We start from the raw sequence: 25,226 nt of genomic DNA on the forward strand, positions 1-25,226 counted from the left end.
CTCTCATTTACTTATGTGCCAACCCAGCAAGAAAAATTACACCTCAGCCAGCAAGTCCTGGGATTAGTACAGACTGGGTCTTTTATCTTGTCTTAAGCTCCGTGTTCATCACTGAAGCAACTGCTGTGGCCAGAGTGATGGAATACATTGATTGGCAAAGTCCTTAGTCAAATTCTTCAACCCTAGACCTATGGGAGAATTAGTCTCACCCAAATCTCATGTATTTAGAGTGAGAGAAAGGCAGTTCCCCTAAAGAGTATTTGGGTTTCTGTTACCACAAGAAAGGGACTGAATACTGGGAAGCAAAAACAACAAATGCCCATAACTTCTCTTATGTCACACTTTCCTATTATACCTCCTACCTCACTCTCTCAGTCCTGCTCATGGTGTCACCCTCCTCAACTGGCCTCTGATGTTGCAATTCCTCCGGGTTCAATTTCAAGCCTTCTTCCCTCCCATGTCTATACTTGCCCCCAAGGCGATTTCATCCAGTGCATTGTGAGAGGAGAAGATTATTGTAGCCCAAGGCACTTTGAGTCAACCTTGGCTAAGGTTGTAGTTGAAATTGTAGGCCATATAATTTAATGATAAATAATTTAATGGGAAATCGTGAGAGGAAGAAAGACTGTTGACACAAGTGTATTTGAGAATGTGAAGCACTGAGCTACTACTTATCCTTTGCTCAAAAGATAAGGAACGAAGTTGAGGGATATTTACAAATAGTTACCATAAAGGCACAAAGAATAAAGTATATTAGCTAGATAGGCTAAAAGTCCTGTTAAGGTTAGATCTCTATATACTTGCTCTTCTCATTGTAAAATTGAATTTCTGGCTGATTTATTTGCTGGAAAGGTAAAGGGATTTCCTGGGATGTTTCCCTTCTTTCTTACAGAGGTTTATTGTAATAATCTATGGAATATAATCTTTGACCATGAGGCTATGGTTACTGCAAAGTTTCTTTTAAATATTCGTTGTGGGGAATTGCATTTATTCACTTTGTGTGTGTTATAAGACATTGTATATATTAGAGTATGTCTAGGGTAGGAGATTGCATTCATGTACTTAGGCTGCCATGTGCCCACCAACACTGCAAACGACATCACTGACTTTATTCCTTAACTCCTTTTCCACATAAATTCATAAATCCAATTTCTAGTCAGAAACCATCAAACCACTTTGTCTTGGTTTTCTCATTATAGGTTTATTTGAGGAAAATAAGCTTGTGATTCTAGCAAGACAATTTCTAAATAGTATAGGAAACTTCCTTTCTTCACACCATTTATGTCTTGACAAACCCTGAATTCATATCCATAGCTCTGTTCTGTCCTCTGAGCTCCTGATTCTTATATAAAATTGCCTGCTTAGCACCACCTGGATACTTTACAGATTTCACTGACTTAATATGGTCACAAGTGAACTCCTAATTTCCTCTATTTTTCCTCCCACTAAATTTGCCACTCTACTCAGCATTGTTTGTCATTTCAGTAAATGGCATTCTTATGTATCCAGTCATTCAAGCAAAAATCCTAGAAATCATTGTCTATTTTTCTCTTTTTCCTGCTCTCACATCAGTCCATCACAAAGTCCTTTCAAATATCTGTTAAACCGTCCACTTCTGTTCACTCACTGCATCACCTTGGTCTTTGCCACTGTGACCTCTTGCATGGCCCTCTTCAATGGTACTCCTCACTGGTCACCATGCCCCCTTCTATCATACTTCCGCACAGCAGCGATGTTCATAGAAATGAAGCACAAGTCAGACCATGTGCCCTTCTAAGCTCCCTATTGTTCTTTGGAATAAAATGCAAATGTCTTCCCGTGGACTACAAGGTTCTGTGTCATCTTGTTCTTGCCATATTCCAACCTTGTCTTGTCTACTCTACTTTTCAGTTGTGGGGACACACCCACACCGGCTGCCTGCAGTATATGAGGTGAGGTATGATTTGGAAACTGAACACATAGACACACAGACACACAGACACGTACACACACAAACCCCACCCTTATTGGTATAGTCAAGGCCCAGAAACTTCTGAGAAAAAGGATGGCCACAGAGGATGGGAGCAGATGCAGCATATTTTCATAGTGCTTTTTTTCTCATTGCTAATTCCTCATTGAGATGTCTGTGCTGAGCAGAATAGGGTCTTGCTGGTTCTAAGAAACAGCCAGATTTTTGCTGTACCCCAAGTATTTTATATGTAAGACACACATCAAGACTTAGCTTAATGTTCTATGTACTGTCTCCTTACACTTACCTGATTTGAACCAAATTCAGCATCAGCCAAGCCACATCCTTGTTGGAGGAGAGTCAGTATTCAATTATGTAGGAAAAATATTTCTGCCTCTAGCTTTCCAGAATTTATTTTATTTTATTTTTATTAATTTTAAAAAATTTTAGTAGCTTTTGTGGGTCCAAGTGGTTGTTGGCTACATGGATGAATTGTATAGTGGTGAAGTCTGAGATTTTAGTGACCCCATCACCTGAGTAGTGTACAATGTACCCAATATGTAGTTTTTTATCTCTCCCCCTCCCATCTTCCTTCTGAGTTTCCAAAGTCCCTTGTCACTCTGTATGCCTTTGTGTACCCATAGCTTAGCTCTTACTTATAAGTGAGAGCATACAGTACTTAGTTTTCCATTCCTGAGTTATTTAACTTAAAATAATGCCTCCAGCTCCATCCAAGTTGCTGCAAAAGATATTATTTCATTCCTTTTTATGGCTTAGTAGTATTCCATGGTGTATATATATCACATTTTCTTTATCCACTCATTGGTCGATGGGCACTTAGGTTGGTTCCATATCTTTGCTGTTATGAATTGTGCTGCAATAAATACACATGTGCAGGTATCCTTTTGATATATTTGCTGCTTTTCCTTTGGGTAGATACCCAGTAGTGGGATTGCTGGATCAAAAGGTAAACTTACTTTTAGTTCTTTAGGAAATCTCCATACTGTTTTTCATAGAGGTTGTACTAATTTACACTCCCACTAGCAGCGTATAAGTGTTCCTTTTTACCACATCCATGCCCACATCTACTATTTTTTGACTTTTTAATAATTTTTTGACTTTTTACTCTTCCAGGAGTAAAGTGGTTTTAATTTACATTTCCCTGATGAATAGTGATGTTGAACATTTTTTCATGCATTTGTTGACCATTTGTACATATATCTTCTTTTGAGAAATGTCTATTCATGCCCGTTGTCCACTTTTTTGGTGGGATTATTTATTTATTTTTTGCTGATTTGTTTGTGTTTCTTGTAGCTTCTGGATACTAGTCCTTTGTCAGATACAGTTTGCAAATATTTTCTCCCATTCTGTGGGTTGTCTGTTTGCTCTCATGATTATTTCTTTTGCTGTACTGAGGCTTTTTAGTTTAATCAGTTCCCATTTACATATTTTTGTTTTTGTTGCATTTGCTTTTGGGGTCTTAGTTATGACTTCTTTGCCTAGGCCAATGTCCAGAAGAGTTTCTCCTACATTATTTTCTAGAATTTTTATAGCTTTTGTTCTTAGATTTAAGTCTTTGATCCATCTTGAGATGATTTTTGTATAGGTGAGAAATAGGGATCCAGCTTTATTCTTCTACATGTGGCTAGCCAGTTTTCCAAGCACCATTTATTAAATAGGGTGTCCTTTCCCCAATTTATATTTCTGCATGCTTTGTTGAAGAAGTATTTGGTTTAATTCCAGGTTCTCAGTTATGGTTTATTGGTCTATGTGTCTACTTTTATACCAGTACCATGCTGTTTGGGTGTTTATAGCCTTGTAGTATAATTTGAAGTCTGATAATGTGATGAATCCAGATTTATTTTTTTTCTTAGGATTGCCTTGGCTACTTGGGCTCCTTTTTGGTTTCATATGAATTTAAGGATTTTTTTTCCCTAATTCTGTGAAAAATGATATTGGTAGTTTAATAGGAATTGCATTAAATCTGTAGATTGGTTTGGGCAGTATGGTCATTTTTACAATATTGATTCTTCTAATCCATGAGCATGGAATGTATTTCCATTTGTTTGTGTCATCTATGATTTCTTTCAGCAGTGTTTTGTAGGTTCTCCTTGTAGATATCTTTCACCTCGTTGGTTAAGTATATTCCTAGGTACTTTATTTTATTGTTTGCATATGTTGTAAAAGGGATTGAGTTCTTGATTTGATTCTCAGCTTGGTCATTGTTGGTGTATAGCAGTGATACTGATTTGTGTACATGGATTTTCTAACCTGAGACTTTACTGAATTTGTTTATCAAATCTAGGAGTCTTTTGGAGGAGACTTTAGGGTTTTCTAGGTATACAATCATATTATCAGTGAACAGCGATAGTTTGACTTCCTGTTTTCCAATTTGGATGCCCTTTATTTCCTTCTCTTGCCTAATTGCTCTGGTTAGGTCTTCCAGTACTATGTTGAATACAAACGGTGAAAGTGGGCATCCTTGTCTTGTTCCAGTTCTTAAGGGGAATTCTTTCAACTTTTCCCCATTCCATATGGTGTTGGCTGTGGATTTGTCATATATGACTTGTATTATTTTGAGGTAAGTCCCTTCTACGCCTAGTTTGTTGAGGGTTTTTATCATAAAGGAAAGCTGGAGTTTAATGAATGCTTTCTCTGCATCTGTTGAGATGATCACATGGTTTTGGTTTTTAATTCTGTTTATGTGATGTATCACATCACATAATGTATACACATTGACTTGTGTATATTAAACTATGCCTGCATCCCTGGGATGAAACTCACTGGATCATGGTATATTATCATTTTGATGTGCTGTTGGATTTGGTTAGCTAGTATTTTGTTGAGGGTTTTTGCATCTATATTCATCAGGGATATTGGTCTGTAGTTTTCTTTTTTGTTATGTCCTTTTCTGGTTTTGGTATTGGGATGATACTAGCTTCATATAATGAATTAGGGAGGATTCCCTCTTTCTCAATCTTTTGGAATAGTTTTAGTAGGATTGGTAACAGTTCTTCTTTGAATGTTTGGTAGAATTCAGGTATGAATCTATCTGGTCCTGGACTTTTTTTTTGTTTGCAGTTTTTTATATATTATTATTACCAGTTCAATCCTACAAGTTGTTATTCATCTGTTCAGGGTTACTATTTCTTCCTGATTTATTCTAGGAGGGTTGTATGTTTTCAGGATTTATCCATTTCCTTTAGATTTTCTAGTTTGTGTGCATAAAACTATACATAGTAGTCTCAAATGATCTTTTGTATTTCTGTGGCATCAGTTGTAATGTCTGCAGTTTTATTTCTGATTGATCTTATTTGAATCATCCCTCTTCTTTTCTTGGTTAATCTAGCTAATGGTCTATCAATTTTGTTTATTCTTTCAAATAACTAACTTTTTGTTTCATTGATCTTTTGTATTTTCCTTGTTTCAAGTTCATTTATTTCTGCATTTCCTGTAGGGCTGATCTGGTAGTGACAAATTCCCTCAGCATTTGTTTGTTTGAAAATGCCTTTATTTCTCCTTCATCTATGAAACTTATTTTTGCTGGATGCAAAATTTGTGGCTGACAGTTATTCTGTGTAAGGAGGCTAAAGATGGGATCTCACTCCCTTCTGGCTTGTAAGATTTCTGCTAAGAAGTTTGCTGTTATTCTAATAGGTTTTTCTTTATAGGTTACCTGATTATTTTTGTCTCACTGCTCTTAGAACTCTTTTCTTCACGTTACTTTAGATAGCTTGATGATTATATGCCTTTGTGATGTCCTTTTTGCAATTAATCTCCCCGTTCTTTGGGCTTCTTGTATTTGGATATCTGAATTTCTAACTAGCAAGACCAGGAAAGTTTTTTTCAGTTATTCTTTCAAATAAATTTTCCAAACTTTTTTCTTTCTCTTCTCCCTCAGGAACACCAATTATTCTTAGGTCTGGCCTTTTTACAAAGTCCCGTATTTCTTGGAGACTTCATTCATGTCTTTTGTCTTTATTTTCATCTGATTGGGTTAATTTGAAGGCCTTGTCTTTGAGCTCTGACATTCTTTCCTCTACTTGTTCTAGTCTGCTGTTAACACTTTCCGCTGCATTTTGTAATTCCCTAAATATGTTTTTCATTTCCAGAAGTTCTGATTGATTTATCTGTAAAATGTCTGTCCTTTTAGAAAATTTTTCATTCGTATCTTGAATTGTTTTAAAAATTTCTTTAGGTTGGTTTTCACATTTCTCTGATAACTCCTTGAGTAGCTTAATAATTAACCTTTTGAATTCTTCATCTGGTATTTCAAAGACTTCGTTTTGTTTTGGATCCATTGCTGGAGAGCTGGTGTGATCTTCTGTGGGTGTTATAGAACACTGTTTTGTCATCGTAACAGAATCATTGTTCTAGTTCCTTCTCATTTGGGTAGACTATTTCTTCTAATTATTATAAATTTATTTTTGATTTTACTTTTTTTAAAATTTCCTTTTTTCCCTCTTAAGGATGCGACTTTAATGTTTATAGTTTATTGGAGCCTAATTTGGCTCTTGGTGCTTTCATTGGTGAAGACTTTGTATGCATTCCTTGATTATAGACATATTCTGGCTTTCTCAGATGCCGGTTGTAGTAGCAATGTGCTTGGTGTGTGAGCAAGTTCATTGTCTCCTATGTGGTTGGAATGGCAGAGGTCTCTTGAAGCTTATCTTATCCTTCTGTGGTGGGCACGTATTTATGTTTTTTTCCCAGTATTTTATTTACTGTTTTTATTTACTGGGTTGAATAGTTCAGGCTTCAGACCAGTAGGGGAGGTGTTCCTGGGTAGAAACCTGTTGTGGCTAAAGTAGGTGAGTGAATGCAATACTCAATGGTGGGCAGAGGTCCTAGCCTTGACACAGGTGACTGGGGGAGCTCTTAGTGAAACACACTGAGGTCTTATCATGGGGAAGGGTGGGAAACACCTCAGATCCCCTGCCAGTCCAGTAGGAAAGCAATCTACCTTTCAGACACACTCCTGTCCCAGTGTTTTTGCTATTCAGAGCAAACAGACACCTCTTTTCATTTGTGGTAATGTTGATGTTCCAAGTAGAGAGAAGTTGTGACTCTAACTCTCATGCAAGCTCCACCTGTGGAACACCCTGAAGTGTTCCAGAAAGGCTGTCTATAGCCACACCCACACCAAACTCCCATGGGAGAAGCCCCAGCTGTGTCTGCAGCAGTGGATGAGGGGGAAAGAAGTCCCCTTCTCCAAGACCCTTCATGAGCCCCAGGGTTGCCTGACTGTTGGGGTAGAGCTGTAGACTTTCTCCACTGAGCCCAGCACTGCAACTGTGCCTCTGATGAAAGAAACTTCCCAGTAGCAGACAGATCTGAGACTCAAGGCCTGCTGTCCAGATTTTTTTGTCCCATGGGGTGTTCCCTTGTTGTGGCACACTCCCTCTTCTCCTAGGAGTAGGAGTCCCTGAGAGTCACATTACTGTGAATGCTGCTGCTCCTCTGGGTCTAGCCGCCCAGTGGGGCTGCCTCATTCCAGGCTGGTGCTGGGTAATGCAAGGGATCTTGTGATGTGACCTGCCCTCAAGTCTCCCAGTAGTGGGTACCAGCACCAGGTCTGATGGGGGTGGCAGGGGAGTGACATAGACTCTGTGAGAGTCCTTGGTTATAAATAGCCTCAGTGCATTGGTTTTCTCAAGTGCCAGTTGTAGCAGTAATGAACGGATCATCTGAGCAGACTCAGGACCTCCTGATTATCCAGGGTGTTGCAGGCAGTGGTCATAGCTGAGGTCACACACAAGTTTTCTCCTTCCTGGGTGCAGGGTTATTCTACCTGCAGATACTCTCATGAACTGTGTCTGTTAGCCTCCAGCCAGGAGGTGGCACTTGCAAAAGAGCACCAGCTGTGGTAGTAGCAGTAGGATTTGTGTTTGCCTTATGTTACCCAGGGGAGGTATTCTAGTGTCTCAGGTGATGGATGGGGCTATAATGCTCCCAAAAGTTTTTGTCCTTTGTATTAAGCTACTAGGATGGGTGGAAGGGCAAAGCCAGGGGGGGACTGGGTCAGGCAGGTCTGTCCTCTGGTTCCCCATGTGCAGGTCAAGCAGCAGCCCATGGCAGGGTTAGGAGGGTGGTTCTCTGGTCACTAGGGGTAATGTTACAGGAAGGAGCATAGTTGCCTCTGCTGCACAGAAGAGCTTGTGCAGGGAGTGGGGAGTAGCAGCAGCAGTAAGCTCATCCAACTCCACGCACTTGGGAAGGCAGGTCTCTCACTTGTAGTGTTCCACTAGTAGCAGATAGCTAAGTTCCAAGTAGTCTACACTCAAAACTCGAAAGTGCCCCAGGGCATAAGCCTTCCAGGGGAGATAGCAACTGAAAGTTTCAGGCCATGCCCATGCCCCTCCCAGTCTGTCTGCAAAGCTGGGGCACCCAGCTCCTGCACTCATGGCTGTAGCACACTTCCCACTTGCCCCCTGGTTCTGGCCAAGGGAGTTTGTCCCCACTTGAGATTATATTGTGAATTTTAATTGGGAGCTTCTCTCAACCTGTGACTGCCGCCTGAGTTAGCTAGCAGACTTCTGTGAGGTCCTCTGTGTTTAGAATCAGAAATGGCTTCCCCCAGTCCATGCTGGAGACTGGAGATACCCACAAGGCTCTTCCCACTGCTGTTCCTACTTTTATATTATCTACTGCTCCCTAAATCAGTACTGGGTAGGCTTAAGGCCTTCTTCCCCTGTGGATTGCATTGCCAGGTTCCTCAGTGGGGGTGTGTATCCTGTAGGCAGTTTTCCCCTTTTTCACACTCTGGGGACTTATAGCTTTGCCTGAAGCCTGCCATGTGTTTCAAAGGGTCTGTGTTTTTTTTCAGTTTTCCTGTTAAGTTCCTTCATTGCTTCTTTGAATAAAGTTCACAATGTGAATCCCTACACACTATTTTGTCTTTCCAAGTGGGAAAGGCATGCTAACACTTAGTTCTAGGTTTGGACAACTCCTTTGGGGGTTGAGACGTCTCTGAGGCCCTACATGTAGGACACCAATTATTTTTGATGAAAAGAGTCAGACGCTGCCGCTCTCTGTACCACTTGCTGCTCCATGCCCAAGGACTCTGAGGTGGCATTGTCTACAATGACCCCACAGAGCATGAGGGCACAGGCCTGGGCATTCTTGATGGTGGTGACAACCTTGGCATCTCCAGGCTCCCCATGGGAGTGTGACCCCCACATCCAGCTTGGGCACCAGTGGGAGGAAGGCATGCCTCTTGAGTCTGTGGGAGGTGGTGGGCACTTTACTTAGGCTGACAGGCATGCAAGTGGAAGTGGCATGGCTACTGCTCCTCTACTTCTCTGACTTCCAGCTGCCCCCACCTCTCCACCCAGGGCTTTCTGCATGCCTGACACCACCGCCTCCTTCCAACCATGGTCCTGGTCCCTCTTCCCTCCCTGGCTGCTGTAGAGCCCTCCAGGCAGTGGTGGCAAACTTTACATAGCAGGAAGCTGCTAGCAGCCTGCTGCAGGGAACACTCCAAGCCTGCTGGGTGCCCCAGCCCCTCCACAGCCTGCCCTGTGTGCCACCTACCCAGTCCTTGCATCCTGATGCCCACGAGTGTACCTGTGCAACCCAGCAGAACTGCACAGTGACAGCTAGCTTTCCAGCATTTTAGACAGTCTGTTTCCCTATAGTTTACTCCCTGGCTCTGATTCAGTCTTGGTTATTCTGATGCTGAGTTTGGTCTTACGACCCCAATCACAAGTTCATTTTCCTAAAAGCCTATCTGCTCCCTAAATATGTAATGCTCTTTCATGCCCAGAGTCTATGCAATTTCTGTCCCCACTGCTTGGAACATACTTTTTCCAGCTCTTTCTCTGCATGGCAGAATTCTTCTTATCCTTCAGATCTTAGCTAAAATGTCATGTTCTGAGAGAGCTTTTTACTATCTAAAAAACAATTTGTGCTATAATTTCTTACTAATGAAACTTCTTCACTTTACATTTTTCACAAAATCTATGTTTATCTATTATTTTGCTTGATTTTTATCTGTCTCACCCACTAAAATATAAATCGAGGTCAGGGACCCTATCTGTCTTATTCTGTATGTCCTTGGGCCTAATGGTACCTTGCACATGTAGGCACTTAGCTGAATGAGAGATTGTCCTGTTTACCATCTAGGAAGGGAGGGAGACAAGTGGCTTGCTCTGCTGAGAGTACTTCTATCTCTCCCACCCAGCAGGATGGACTTTATTGCTGGATTTATGCAGACAATGACCACTGGCCTCTGAGGCAGTGATTGTTGGTGACTACCATCATGGATGGGCATAGAGAGAAATAGCTTGAGCCTTCAGCCCTCAAGGTCTTGGCTTTTGGTGTGTTCGGCTTCTCTATTGCTCCAACTCTCTAGCTTCCTTTCAAGAAGCAAGGTATATCTATGACAGATGTTGAGACAGAACATCTCAGTTTCATGTTCACAGATCTTGATTTGTTTGAAATGAGATGTGTGTTCTTGAGGAGGATAAGGGAAAAGCATCTATTAATGATCTTGCAGCCAAGTTTTCACACAATGGTTAGAAGGAAAGTTCTGTATGATGTGGAAGTTAAGACATCAAATAAAAAAATGAGTGAATTATGGCTTGTCTTTGTCTTAAAAAACACTGCGTTGGATTGGTCTCTTTACTCACAATTTTATAGGAGTTGTTTTGTGATGACTGATCAAGTATTTTTGTTGTTATTGCAGTTCATTGGGAATTGTAGCAGTCAGCTTTTACTAGGTATTGCTGTAATAACAAAGAACCCTAAAATCTTAATGGCTCACAACAGCAAAGGTTTCTTTCTCTTTTACAATATGTCACCTGTGAGTCAGTCTCAGCTCTTTTCCATCTTTATCCTGGGATCTAGGCTGAAGGAACAGTCCCTATTTGGGACATACTAATTTTATAGCAGAGGGAGAAAAGAGAGATAAAGGAAACATAAATGACTTTAAAAGCTTTTGCTTAAAAGTGACATGCTTCAACTCCACTCACATCATTGGCCAAAGCAAGTCACATCATCAAACCTGACATCAATGGGGCAGTGTAATCTTCTCACACAGAGGCAGAGCACATGATTGAGAATGTTAACATAATCTTCCACAGGACCTTTCTAATGAAGACCCAAGGTACAGCTGCTGAAAAATTTTGGCAACTTTTTTTTTTTTTTGAGATGGAATTTCACTCTTGTTGCCCAGGCTGGAGTGCAATGGCATGATCTTGGCTCACCGCAACCTCCACCTCCTGGGTTCAAGCCATTCTCCTGCCTCAGCCTCCCGAGTAGCTGGGGTTACAGGCATGCGCCACCACACCCGGCTAAGTTTGTATTTTTAGTAGAGATGGGGTTTCTCTATGTTGGTCAGGCTGGTCTTGTACTCCTGACCTCAGGTGATCCATCCACCTCGGCCTCCCAAAGTGCTGGGATTACAAGCATGAGCCACCACGCCCGGCCTGGCAACTTCTAATGCATAAAAATTAAAGAAATAAAGAATGAATATCTTTAATTATGATGTATTGGCTTTATGCATAAGCCACATAATGCAGGACAAAGAGCATGAAATGGAGAATTTGGAGTCTTCGTATGCCAAAATAGCTCACTGTGTGAGCTGGGTCAAGACATTTATTATAGCTAGGCTCCCATTTCTGCAAAACAAGTAGCTTAAATGAGATGATCTCCAAGTTGCTTACAAATAGAAGATGTCTTTGTTCCTCTGATTCTAAGTGCTTGCTGTGCTGGTGAGTCTGAGTGACAGTAGTGACAATGTTGAGGGCTCAATTTGCAGAGCCTCTTAGGGCTGTTAGAAGGTTTGTAGGCAGGCAGTGAGATCTAAGACTTTTACCCTTAGTTGACATTGGATGGGATGGATCCTGTACTTAATTTCTTCCCACTGAAGCCTTGCCACTTGCTCAAGTGGGGCTGCTGTTCAGTTTAGAAGGGTGTTTCATTCTCAGTTCTCTTAGCCAAAGGGCAGGTTCTGACAAGGTAGCTGTTTGAGTGTTGTCAATCAGTAATAATTTTAAAAAGCAGCAGTAAGATGTGAATGAAAACCTTGACTTCAGCCTGGCCCTAAATTGTTAGTTTTTGAAAATATATATATTTTTTAAATTAGACTTTGAAAATCTCATCCATCTGCAGCTAATTCTGTATAACTCTTGATGCTGGATGAGCCTCAGGGGTTTGGGAAACTTGTTCAGTGAGATGCTAACCTGAACCTGTCAAGATTTTCTTTTCTCAGTACATCTATTCTCATTTTCCCTTGCTATTTAGGTCTACTTGACATGTATCTTAAATTAGAAACACTCAGCTCTTTCAACCAGATTTTCAGCTTACATCAGACCCTGCAGAACTTCAGCCACTAAATAAAAAACTGGACCAACTTCTGGTAGACTTCTACACGCCCATTTTTCTTCATCTCAACTTAAATGATTTCATATACAATCAAGTACTGAATAATGATGTTTCAATTAATGACAGACGGCATCTGTGACAGTGGTGCCGTAAGATTACAATGGAGCTGAAAAATCACTGTCTCCTAGTGATGTCTTGATGATCCTAATCCTGTGTAGGCCTAGGCTAATGTGTGTGTTTTTGCTGTAGCTTTTAACAAAAATGTTTTAAAAATTAAAAAACAAACAAAAAAATGGGCCAGGCATGGTGGCCCATGACTGTAATCCCAGCACTTTGGGAGGCTGAGACAGGTGGATCTCTTGAGTCCAGGAGTTCAAGACCAGCCTGGGCAACATGGTGAAACCCTGTCTCTACAAAAAATAAAAAAATTATCCAGGCATGGTGGTGTGCATCTGTAGTCCCAGCTACTCAGGAGACTGAGGTGTGAGGATTGCTTGAGCCTGGGAGGCAGAGGTTGCAGTGAGCCGAGATCATGCCACTGTATACCAGCCTGGGCCACAGAGCAAGATTCTGTCTCAAAAAAAAAAAAAAAAAAAAAAGAGACACTTATAGAATGATGACATGAAGGAAGAAAATGGTTTTGCACAGCTGAAGAGTGTTGTTTGTGTTTTAAGCTGTGTTATGAAAGTCACAAAATTTAAAAAATTTAAAAGTTTATAAAGTAAAAAGTTACAGTAAAGCTAAGGTTAATTTATCATTACAGAAAAAAATTTAAAAATGAATATAAAAATAAATAAATAAATACATAGTGTAGCCTAAGTGTATGGTATTTATAAAGTCTACAATAGTGTACAGTTATGTCCTGGGTTTTTATATTCACTCACCACTCACTCACTGACCCACCCAGAGCAACTTCCAGTCCTGCAAGCTCCAGTCGTAGTAACAGCCCTAAACAGGTGTACCATATTTTATCTTTTATTCTGTATTTTTAATAGACCTTTTTAATGTTTAGATATGGTTAGACACACAAACTTACCACTGTGTTACAATTGTCTACAGTATTTGGTACAGTAACATGCTGTACAGGTTTTCAGCTCAGGAACAATAGGATATTACGTGTAGCTTAGATTTGGAGTAGGCTACATGGAATACCGTTTGAGTTTGTGTAAGTATACTCTATGATGTTTGCACAATGACACAATCACCTAACGATGTGTTTCTTAGAACATATTCCTGTCATTAAGTGACATATGTCTGTATTCTCAAATATGTGTCCTGAAAGTGCTGCTATTCTCTGTGATGTGAAAATATCATTGTCATTGTTATCATGATTAGCAATTAGAATATTAATTTAATTTAATAGACTACTTTCCTCCAATGTGTTAAAACATTTTACATAAATATTATCCCTTGGGGAAGCTCTCACACTTGTGCATCAGGAGATAGGTGAACACAAGGGTATTTATTGCAGTATTGTTTGTAATCAGAGAAAAGGTGGGGGATACCTTAATATTCACCAATAGGAGACTTGATAAATATATTGTGCTATAACCATACAATATTGATACAGCATTTAAATGAAATGAAATAGAACTACATATATTAATATGAATATATCTCAAAAACAGGTTGAGTGAAAAAAGCAAGTTGCAGAATTATACATACAATATGAAACCAATGACATACCACATAAAAACATAGAGACTATGTGTTAACATATAGATACACCCATTTATAATAAAAGTAAAAATAAAATATGCAAGAAGGATACACAAGAATTTTGGTATAATGGTTACCTCTAGGAAAGGAGGGGAAAAATGCACAGGAAATCAATTGATGTCTGTAATGTTTTATTTCTCAAAAAAAGAAGAGAAAGGAAAAAGAAATATGGTAAATGTTAATCTTGGCTAAATCTTGGTGGTGGGCATGAGGGTATTTGTTATTGTTGCTTCATGATTTTTGGCATATGGGAAATCTTTAATAATGAAACAGTCAATTTCTCTTCCCCATTACCCCACTTTTTCTCATAACCTCAGAGAGATAAAGTAGTATTGCATGTGAAAAACAACCTATCAGACTGGTTTTCTTCATGTGGTTTTGAGGTGACCTCTTCTTTCTTTTTAATTAAAAAACATCACCTCAAATTCAGATTTGAGTAGGTTTCAAAAAACAGCTGGACTCTAAGGGCCTTTCATTTATAATGACTTTTTTTCAGAATTTCTGAGTCCCTTTCCCTGCTCCAGCCACCTCCATTCTTAAAACCCTCTGCGGGCTTCCTGTTCTTGTCAGGATAAAAACCCCAGGCTGCTCTGAGGCCTGCAGCCCTGAAGCATCCAGCCCCAGCCTCCTCCTCTGACTGTTGGACTTTTTCTACCACATTCATAGTTCTTTCCATGGAGGCAGGAAGGAGGGGAGTTAGGGTCTTCACAGGTTGGTGGCCTCTGCCAGGCTTGCTGTCACCCCTAGTCCCTCTTCAGCTCTAAGCTCTAGGTGACTCTTCCAGGACGTCTGTGTTGGTCCGACTCTCTGCTGGCTCCCAGTGTCAGGCATGGTTCCTAGGACATATGATCAATATGTATTTGTTAACTCTCACTAACTAACCTGAAATTAGAATTATACAGATTAAATAGAACCAGATGACACTTTAACACCCACTATCCCTTTTATGAATGGTGATATGTTTATTTATCCTTGCTCTATTTTTGCTATACATGACAATGATAGGTATAAAGTTAACTACCTTATCCGATTCGTAGAAATTTCTACTATGTGTCTTTGGACATATCTAAATTTAATATTACTTCATTTCAGTGGATCCTAATGTAAAGAGCCTATTGCCTCATGAATTAAGTAGTATTAGTTATTTTTAAGTAAGTTATCTGTAAAATAGATGTTCTGTTCTCCAGGTCAGGAGCATGCATTGATAACAGAAATTCCCAAGAATTTTCACCAAGTTTAATGTCAGTATTGGCAAGCACTGCATGGGAAGGAAATCACAGCAACACATTCTGATAAAGTAGAAGCCTGTCTGAAGCAGGCTTGTATTAAACCAAGGAGTTTAAAATTAAGTATAATTTTTTGATAGTTTCATTGTACCAGGCAGCTTCTTGGAATGGATTCATAGGGTGGCATTAGAATCAGAATCTTCTGGCCGGGCATGGTAGCTCATGCCTGTAATCCCAACATTTTGGGAGGCTGAGGCGGGAGAATCACCTGAGGTCAGGAGTTCGAGACCAGCCTGGCCAACATGGTGAAACCCCGTCTCTACCAAAAATATAAAAATTAGCTGGGTATAGTGGTGCATGCCTGTAGTCCCAGCTACTCAGGAGGCTGAGGCATGAGTATCACTTGAACCCAGGAGGTGTAGGTTGCAGCGAGCCAAGATCGCACCACCACACTTTAGCCTGGGTTTAGGAGTGAGGCTCTGTCTCAAAAAAAAAAAAAAAAAAAAAGGGAAAAAAGAAAGAAAAGAATCAGAATCTTCTGAGCTTAATAATGCAAGTGAAAATTTATGTAGTGTCTCTCTTGCTTTTTGTATGAGAGGTTCAAAGTCTGCACATCTTAATAAGGTATACCTAATAACATGTTAATAACTCACATATTGTCCGCTTTGGACTACAGACCTTAAATGAAAGGGCCTTCATAAATTATACATGTCTGACAAATAGGTGATACATTTTTCGGATCACATAAGCTCTTCAGAATCAAGTCTGCTTTGTGGAGATAATTAAAGAAAATCAATGCGTTTTGGTTGATAGATATTTGACTAGAAAACACATTCTCCCCTCAACTCAGACAATGGGGCGCCTAAGCTTCAAGACCAGTGTTCTCTGAAGACAGGGTGAGGGATGGGATTGGAAGGCTTGAGTGTTCTGGGTGCAGGACTTATGACTCCAGACACCAGGTTCTCCCTGTGGTGCTGGTCCTGACCCCAACTTCCCACTGAGCTGAGGGCAATTGAGTTGAACTCCTGATCTCTGTCTCTTTCCCTGGGTCAAGGAGTATGATTCTTTTTTTCTCACTGGGACCACGGTAGGCTTAATTCATCAATGTTGGTAAAGTGCTAGGAAGATGAGAAGTGCTGTGCCCATTCTAAGCAGCACTATTGATTCAATTTTTCCTTGTGGTTAATATGAAATTCTCCACATATCAGATAATGGCTCAGCATTGCATAAACAGCCAAGAATCGCTAGCGGGAGAGATGTGGCCTGTGTTTTCTCTTAGGAATATTGATGTCTGTAAAATGCCTTCAGTTTCTCTGAAAAAACATTATTACATGATTTAAGCTGATTATATTATTGTTGTATTTTTATCTGCATATCAGAGTCTTTTTTTATTTGTTTGTATTGTTTTGTTTTTCAGTAATGATCTGAAATAATGTTGAGCCCAGTAAATATTTTATGTTAAGGAAGGCCTAGATTGGTAAAAATTTTGCTTATCTATTTTGGGTTACCCTGTCCACTAAATAATAGGGGGATACACACACACACACACACACACACACACACACACAGAAAACTCTGTGTGTATTTAGCATATGTATATAGTGTGTATGTATATATATACATAATGCTAATGTGCATTACCCATAATTCATAATCTTGTTCATTAAATCACAGGATGTGTGTGTATTGCATATATATGTGCACATAGATACACACATGTATAAAAACATATATCATATTAATATGCTTACTTATGTATTTACCATTATTCTGAAATAACATGATAAGTAACTATTAATTATGGCATTTAGCCAATTCACCATTCTTGGAAAGATTTTAGGAATTGCATTCCTGAAATTGCTTTCAACAGGAATTTTATAAGCATATATAGAACCTCGACCAGTTACTTTATTGTTATACTTGAAAAAAACTTGAATTGGAATAATACAGCTTGATCATCTACCTTATAGTTCATCAGACTTGGTTCTGGATCACTTCTTCCTGTTTCCAAATTCTAAACACATCCTCAGGAAATGGAGAATTCAACACCACTAGTTATTGTAAAAATGGATGTTCAGCGGACTGTCGCAATGAAGGTGAAAATTCCCTTTTGAGTATGTAAAGGTCTAGTTTGTTAAAATGAGCAAACAAACCTGTTTCTAACAGTATTATGGTGATGACTTTTTTAAAGTTCTTATCTTCCCATGGTACCTATTGGAAAAATAAGTCAGTTCCATTATCCTTTGGTTTCCATGTTTCTGCTAGATGGGATTGCTATGCCAACATGCCCCATGTGTGGAACTGTGTCTCAGTTCCCCCTCTCAGCTCTGCTCAGGTGTCCTCCTTGCACTTTCCTCCCTCCAGTCCCTTGGGCCAGTGGCTCTGTCACTCAGGTGTACAGGCAGCTGACATGGGTGGTAGAAGCAGGGATTATTCTGTAGAGTCACACTATTTTTGTGTAGCTTAGCCATGAAAATAGTCCACATATACATTACCAAGTTTTTAAGAATTTGCTTGTTTCATTTGTTATTCATTCACTCTTTTCCTATATCATCTATTGGATGCTTAGTGTTTACTAGATAACATGAAACACATTAAAGAGAGGAAGATAGCTCTTTAGGAAGTTATAATCTAGTTGAGTCAAAGCAAATGCTCTATAGAGAAATGATTAATTAAATTATTATGGGCAGAGGCTGGTAGTTGTTCCTCAACATCTGTTCTCCTCATTTTCCTCAGTAACAGAATCCCCAGTTTTCAGCTGGTCACCTGGCAGCCCAGAATAAAACCACATCTCTCAGCCTCCCTTGCAGCTTGGTGTGCCAGTGCCGAAGCTTGGATGATGCTGTGGAAGAGTAAGTGTTCTGGGGCAGCTTCTGAGAACCTCCTTTAAGTGTCAGCTGCATCTCCTTTGGCCCTCCTTTTTCATCTTCTTCTTGATCATGGGATATGTGGATGCAACTGCTGGAGTTCCTGTGACCATGTTGGACCATGCAGATGAGGGCCTTGCTTAGGAGTGGGGAGTGGAGTCTGGCGGGAGCTGGGACCCTGTGTTCACAGGGCTGCGTGTTGCCCTGGACTTTTACATGAGAGAACTGATGAACTGTGATCTGTCTCTTATTTTGGGTATCGGACACTTCCAGCCAAATGTGATCCTGATAGGAACATCCTACAAAGTGAGCACTTTAAGTATGGAGGGGACAATATACAGAGCAATGATGAGAATGGAGAATGGCAATGAGGGAAGGCTTCCTGGAAGAATCTGCTATCCCAGCCCAAGCTCTTCTCTTATCTCTCATTATTTCTTCTGTCTTACTGTTTTGTGAACATGACGCTTTCTCTCTTCCTGACCTTTGCTCATGCCGTTCCTTCTGCAATGCTTTCTCTGGTTATCTTCCTGCTTGTCTGGTTAATTTTATAATTATATTAAATTATACAGTCCACATAAGTACTTAACACGGCTAGTAAATCTGTGTAAACACCACGTACATTTTGCTGTTATCCTCCTTATCATGATTACTAGCCAGGTCAAATTTTGCCTCTTTTCCAAAACCTCTCTTGAACACTCTTCCTCTTTGGTACTGCAGTAGTACTGCTGCTCAGTACCCTAACACCTGACACTTAAAATGTATTTCACTCACATCAGAACCCTGATATCTGGCACCTAGTGGTGCTCAGGAAATGTTTGCTGAATGCAACTGTATTATACCAGTTCTGTTTAGGGGGAGTAACTCTGTGTTCTGTTTAGGGGAAGTAACTCTGGCTAGTTATTTGTGTAGCTACTACTCAAGAGGAATGGAGGGACAAGATCAGTGTGGCCCCCCAGCTTCCGTCTTCTTTGTCTCCTGGCTTCTTTGCCATTGTGTCACCTCCCCATCCTCAGGCTGTTATTCTTATGGCCACTTCTGTAAAGGAAGGTCATAGCAAAACAGCTTCAGCCTTGCCTTAGCTTGCCTCCTGAATCCTCAGCTTTGCCGACCTGAATTCTAACCACTGCTTTTTAGGGGTCAGAGGAATGGAGGCAAACAAACAGATCAGTGTGGGGTTGGGAGGAGTCAAAGCTGTATTTGCAAGGTTACTCCATTTTGACAGCAACAGGACTGGTATTTGAAGGCAGTTTTTTTTTTTTTTTTGAGACGGAGTCTTGCTCTGTTGCCCAGGCTGGAGTGCAGTGGTGCAATCTTGGCTCACTGCAAGCTCCGCCTCCCAGGTTCATGCCATTCTTCTGCCTCAGCCTCCCGAGTAGCTGGGACTACAGGCGTGTGCCACCAGGCCGGCTAATTTTTGTATTTTTTTTTTTTAGTAGAGACGGGGTTTCACCTTGTTAGGATGGTCTCGATCTCCTGACCTTGTGATCCGCCCACCTCGGCCTCCCGAAGTGCTGGGATTACAGGCGTGAGCCACCACGCCCAGCCTGAAGGCAACTTTTATACAGTATTATGCTATCCTTTGGTTTCCATGTTTCTGCTAGATGGGATTGCTATGCCAACACACCCCATGTGTGGAACTGTGTCTCAGTTCCCACCCTCAGCTCTACTAAGGTGTCCTTGCACTTTCCTCCCTCCAGTCCCTTGGGCTATTGGCACTGTCACTCAGGTGTCCAGGCAGCTGACATGGGTGGTAGAAGCAGGCATTATCCCGTTGTCTCAGTTGGGCTTATACAGGGACTCCTGCTTGGTCTTTGGGAGTTCAGACGCTAAAAAGTCCCCTGTCAAGAATAATGAGGGCCTTGACACTGAAGGGATGAGGCAGATTTTGCTCCAGATGGTCTTTGGAAAAAGGAATTAGTACAGCCAGATTGGAAAGTTTTAGTGATTGAGAAAGAAGTACTGATTTTGATGAATCATTTCCACAGTCCCTGCCCTATTTCTTGGTCTTGTCTCTGTTTGGAGGACTGAGTGAAAGTGTCCATCCAGCTTCCTCCCATTGGTGCTAACAAACTGCACTGGCTGGATTTTGGTACCACATTCCCACGGTGGTATGTCTTAGGTCTCAGGCCAGCGTCCAAAGAGACCATATATTATTGTAATTGACTATTTCATTGAGACCCTTATAATCATACCTACTTTACCCAGTAAAGCAATTCTTACTTTCTTATTCACAAGCTTTTTCCGGATAGTAGGTGATTACAATATGGTCCCTCATCTAAGCCTCCACCTATGATTTCCAAAGAGTAAAGTTCCTCAGCTGAATATTAGTTATCCCTCTTGTTTTTTTTAAAAGTGACATTAGAAAATGGCTAAAAATTTTATTGCCTTCTTATTGTGATCTGCTTTTTCTCCACCCACCTCCTGGGTAGGTACAACAGAGCTTGCAAGATGGCAGTGGTAGAATGGCATGTGGGCCATAGACTTGTTTCATTTGGCTTGTAGAGAACTTAACATTTTGAGGGGGGATTATTTCCTAGTTAATAAGTGGGAGATTTCAACTCACATAAAAACCTAGATTCCCAACTTTTAAAAAGTCAGTTTCCACTTGATGACAGTCAGCTACTACTGGGCAATGGTTGCCTCTCTTAACCAAGGCATTTTCTCACCAGTTCACCATCACTGGCCCACATTTGTCTAGCTTTTCCATTATCTGCTTAGCCCAGAGGGCATTTGGTTTGAGACCCTTGACACAGCCCCCTTCTCCAGCTCCCACACTTTTCAGTGTCTGCTTTGCTACTCCTGCTGTCTCAGATATTCCCTCCAATGGGCCTTTTCCTCACCAATCCCAGCTGTAACAAATCCTATACAGCAGCCCTATGCACTCTTCCTGGGGAAGAGCTCTATGCTTTATTTCCCCACAGACTTAGTTGCAGTTGGGAAGCTGAGTGCTGACCTCCAGGTAAATATTGGAGATCTATGGGCAGATCCCAGCCTGTTGGCTGGAGGTGCTAGTTCTGGTGCCATGGACATATGGGTCTGACCCTGCAGTCTTTTGCCCTGCTCCTGAACTCCCAGTTTTGAGCTTGATTGCAGCCTACAATTAGGGGCAGAGCAGTATGGGGAGTTGTTTTTATCCTTTTGGAGAACTGTGGGCTTTCCCCATAATAAGTGCTGTAATATAATGATAACCGCACAGTTGCTTTACAGTTTTTTCATTAAGTTCCTTCTTATAAATCATTCCTTTACATGTCTCAATGACCTGATGAAGTAGGTGTTATTATGGCCCCTGTTTTGCAGATGAGCCCTAGAGGAGGCTCAGAGCACCTGCCCAAGATCTCATGGTCACAGCCCATCAGGCGCCCATGGTTTTTTATTTAAAAAATTTTTTTTTAAACTATCATACTGCTCACTGTGTGGCCCCAATTTTAGGCTTGAATGTTTCTCCAAATCTGTAAATGCCTATAGACACAACTTAGCACACAGGAGCATCAGGGTTACTAGTTACATTCACCCTAGTTACATTCACCCTATCACTGAATAGGCCATCAACAGAACCCAAAGAGAAAAAAATCCCCAGTACTGTTTATTTGCCAGTGAATTTCTCAACCTAAACTCTCTGAATCCTGAGCTATAAATGTTAGAAATATACACATTTTTAGTAACAAAAATGGCTTTGGCATTTCTAAATATTCAGAAATTTGCAACCATTACCTTCTTTATTATATCTACACACCTTTATATTCTTAATTGTTTAAAATTCAAAATTGACAGATGTTAAAAAAGTTGGTTACATTTTAACTAATAATAATCATATGGGTTTGATATGCTGGTTATGTTTCTTAATGTCCATGGAAATAAATATATAAGTACGAATTTTGTTTTAAAGTTTTTCCATGTATTATCTAAAATTATGGTACATTTGTCACCCCTTGGGGAAATCCTGCTTCTGATGGAAAAAACCATGCAAATTGCAGCTCTTTATTTTTGTGTCACTGGTGAGCTTCCCTGGCTCAGTGTTGTAAGTGCATGATGTATAATATGACAGGCATGGAACTGTAAATGAAAATAAAATTTCAGGGCCCTCTAAATTTATTATTCCAAGGGAAGTTAAGCCCTGGAGACTGAACCACATAGTATACTTTCAATTCTGCTTCTTAGATTATAGATTAGCTCTCTTCTTTATTGTTCTTGTTCTAAAATGACTAGGAGAGACCAGAGACCAGGCCTTCTACCCCTTCTAATCACTGATCTTTGTTCTAGGTTAATTGCCTCTTTTATTGTCCTGTACCTAACTCAGACCATATGGTGCCCAAGAACCCATGATTGTACCCATCTTCATATAGAATGTTTAATATACCTCTCCTGAAAGAAAAAAAGACCACTTTGACTAATCAGATCATTGAAACTATGCATTAAGCCTAACATAGAAGGGTGTCGAAATTCTGTTAAGCTTCCCTATACTTTCTGTAAGCAATTGCAAACTTCTACACTTCACGACACTGACTTCCATTCTTTGGGATCTGTGCCTCCCAGGAGGCTCATCCTCAAACTTTGCATTTGAGTAAACTCTTTTAAAACTAGATTCTGACAATTTTGATCATTTTAGGTTGACAGAACAGATTCACTGGGGGGACCTGGCAATAGTGTGTTGCTGTCACTATCTATCTGTTGCACCTTCCTAGGGTTTTGTGTGGTCATGAGCAGAGCTGGTGTTTTGGAAGATACTGAGTGTGCTGAGCACATGTGATGACCCATGTTCTTTGAGAGACAGTCCCTTATGGTGGTTCTTTCTCAAGGCTGGGGACTTGCATTCTTCACCAGGCTTTGTGGAGAATCTAAATTTATCCCTTGTTGAAAACCTCCACCTGTAAGAGCTTACAGTGGGAACTTTGAGCCTTTTGAACTCAATTAAGCAAATTTATGCACATCATAAGCTAGTTATTAATTTGAACAAAAGGTCCTGATCCTTTTTTAAAAAGATGGATTTCTACTACTAAAGAAAAAATTAGAAAATTTATATACATTTATTTTTAAAAATCACTACACTGAAAGCAACATTAAGGCCAACAGGAATTCTTTTGGTTTATGTGCTAGGAATTGTTGCCTGGATCCCAGTTTCTTCCCAGGCACTGAGTTTATTGATGATTGAGTTATCCATGTGGTTCATATTGGTAGAGTAGGGCATAACCAGCTTATAAGATTCAGATCTGGGGAAATAAGAACTTGGCAGATGCCCACTGGACTAGCTGGAGAGAAAAAGAATCTGATAGCTCAATCTGTTCTATGTATCAACTTGGCCCACTGACCCACAGAACAATCACTGTATAACATTTCTTTATACATTTTTAAAAAGCATATATTGTTGTTTAGAAATGTTTATCCATTCTAATAGCTGTAGTGTTCTTCTGAAAAATAATTTGTAATTTGGAAGGGATTATGCTTTTTAAAATGTATGCATTTGGTCTGGAATAGCCCTCAGAGGATATCCACACATATAAGTAGCAGGCTACAAACAGGACTTGGATTAATAGACCACAGGGGGCTATTTATATGGAGAGTTTAAGTGCATGTTTTTGTTATTTCTAAATTGTATTAATAATAATACCCTACACCTGTCCAGCATGTGTATGAGATTTTACTGTTCTACGGAGTGCTGTTGTATACATCATCACATTTGTTCCCCACAACAACCGTGGGAGGGAAGTTGGGATATTTTTAAGTGTTGACACTGAAGTCCTTTGCTTGAGATAAAAAGTCGCAGTAATGTGTGGGAAGGAAAAGATGCGAAGGAGACACAAGCATTATTTTCACTGTATTTTTGACTAGTGTCATTGCAAGTGTTCAGATTGGTTTTGGACATTTTAGTCCCCTGGGAGAGACCGTATCTCATTATTTCTTCCACCTGGTAGGTGGAGTACTCTCTCAGAGGAAAAGCTGCAAAATTAAAGGAGAATGCTATCTTGCACTTCACAATGCTTAATAGCAAACTTTTGGATTCCTCACTGAACACTTTTCTATATCCTTTTTGTTTCAATATGTGCCATTTCTGGTAAGATCTGGAAAATCAAATAAGCATGTAGAGATTGTCAGAGGAAACACAAGATTCTGTTATTATAGGCAGTAGAGATCAAATTGTGACTTACATATTATAGGTGGAATATTTTGGTCTTTCCTGAAACGTGGGAAACCAGAGACAAGCTGCATAGTATGTTGATAGCCAAGCTGGAATAGTGAAACTAGGACTCTGGAATCCTGGAACCTGTACTGAGAAATATTTAAATAATTTATTATGATTATTTCCACAGAATACAATTCTAGGATGAAATGCTAATTTTATTTGACTTACATAAAGGGAAATTATTACTGCAGTTACTTTTAAAGAGCTCCCTGGGTTTTCTGGGAGTATCTGAATTAACAGTAAATTGAGCTCCATTACATATTAATGGGTCCAGCTGATTTATTGGTGGTATATCTGGCAATTAGCCATTCTGCATAGTGTCTTCTGTTTGGCCATTACTTTTCACTGTTGAGTGCAAGCTCAGGGATGAGCACCTTGAAGCAATGGGGAAGTCTGCCTGTCAACCTAATAGGGCGTTGCATCATTTTAATGGTGAGTTATGATCTGTCTTGAAGGCTATTTGGACACAATATCTTTTGGATGACAACCATTGGAGGCATAAATGAAAGTACATGTTGTCATTGAACCACTAAAAATCTTCACTCAGTCACCAGATAGCCATTATGTTATATTAATCTCTTTGGATATTTCCTTTATTTTAAAAAATTATACAATTTCTTCTAGCTTCTGTGGCACTTACAGAATGAATTGCTGTGAGTTCAGTGTAGCACAGCAAGTTATGGCCAACAGTGTTTATTTGCAAGAGTTACTTTGGGGTTCCTAATTTGTCCTCAAGAGAAATATTTTTTGCTCAGCCTGCAAAATGTTGTCATAAAAATTGGTGATTGATTTTGATTATAAGATTAAATGGCTAGGCTACAGTGGCCAATGTTGTAAATCAAAGCAGCCCAAAGTTGTGATTGGCCACTGGAGAAGGTTGTAACTGTGTTTTCTTGAGTTGATATATTTCAAGTCTTTATAGTATTGACTCCTAAAGTTTACTGAAACAGTATTTAAAGCAT

The 25,226-nt window shown here is 40.1% G+C and overlaps 1 protein-coding gene across 2 annotated transcripts in view; it reads left to right on the forward strand.

Annotated features, from left to right (window-relative positions):
- Positions 1–18,706, forward strand: part of MFSD1 (major facilitator superfamily domain containing 1) — a 73,127-nt gene extending 54,421 nt beyond the window's left edge. Inside the window, exons 16-17 of one of the 2 annotated variants that reach the window (XM_055381904.2) lie at positions 17,190–17,315; positions 17,956–18,706. In XM_055381904.2, coding sequence (XP_055237879.2) covers positions 17,190–17,274 — 85 coding nt within the window. In that variant the 3' untranslated portion in view covers positions 17,275–17,315; positions 17,956–18,706. The remainder of the gene's footprint in view (positions 1–17,189; positions 17,316–17,955) is intronic. The other variant, XM_055381905.2, reaches the window with a different exon arrangement.
- The last annotated feature ends 6,520 nt before the right edge of the window (positions 18,707–25,226 follow it).

Source organism: Gorilla gorilla, chromosome 2, assembly GCF_029281585.2.
Source record: "Gorilla gorilla gorilla isolate KB3781 chromosome 2, NHGRI_mGorGor1-v2.1_pri, whole genome shotgun sequence".
Taxonomy (NCBI): Eukaryota; Metazoa; Chordata; class Mammalia; order Primates; family Hominidae; genus Gorilla; species Gorilla gorilla.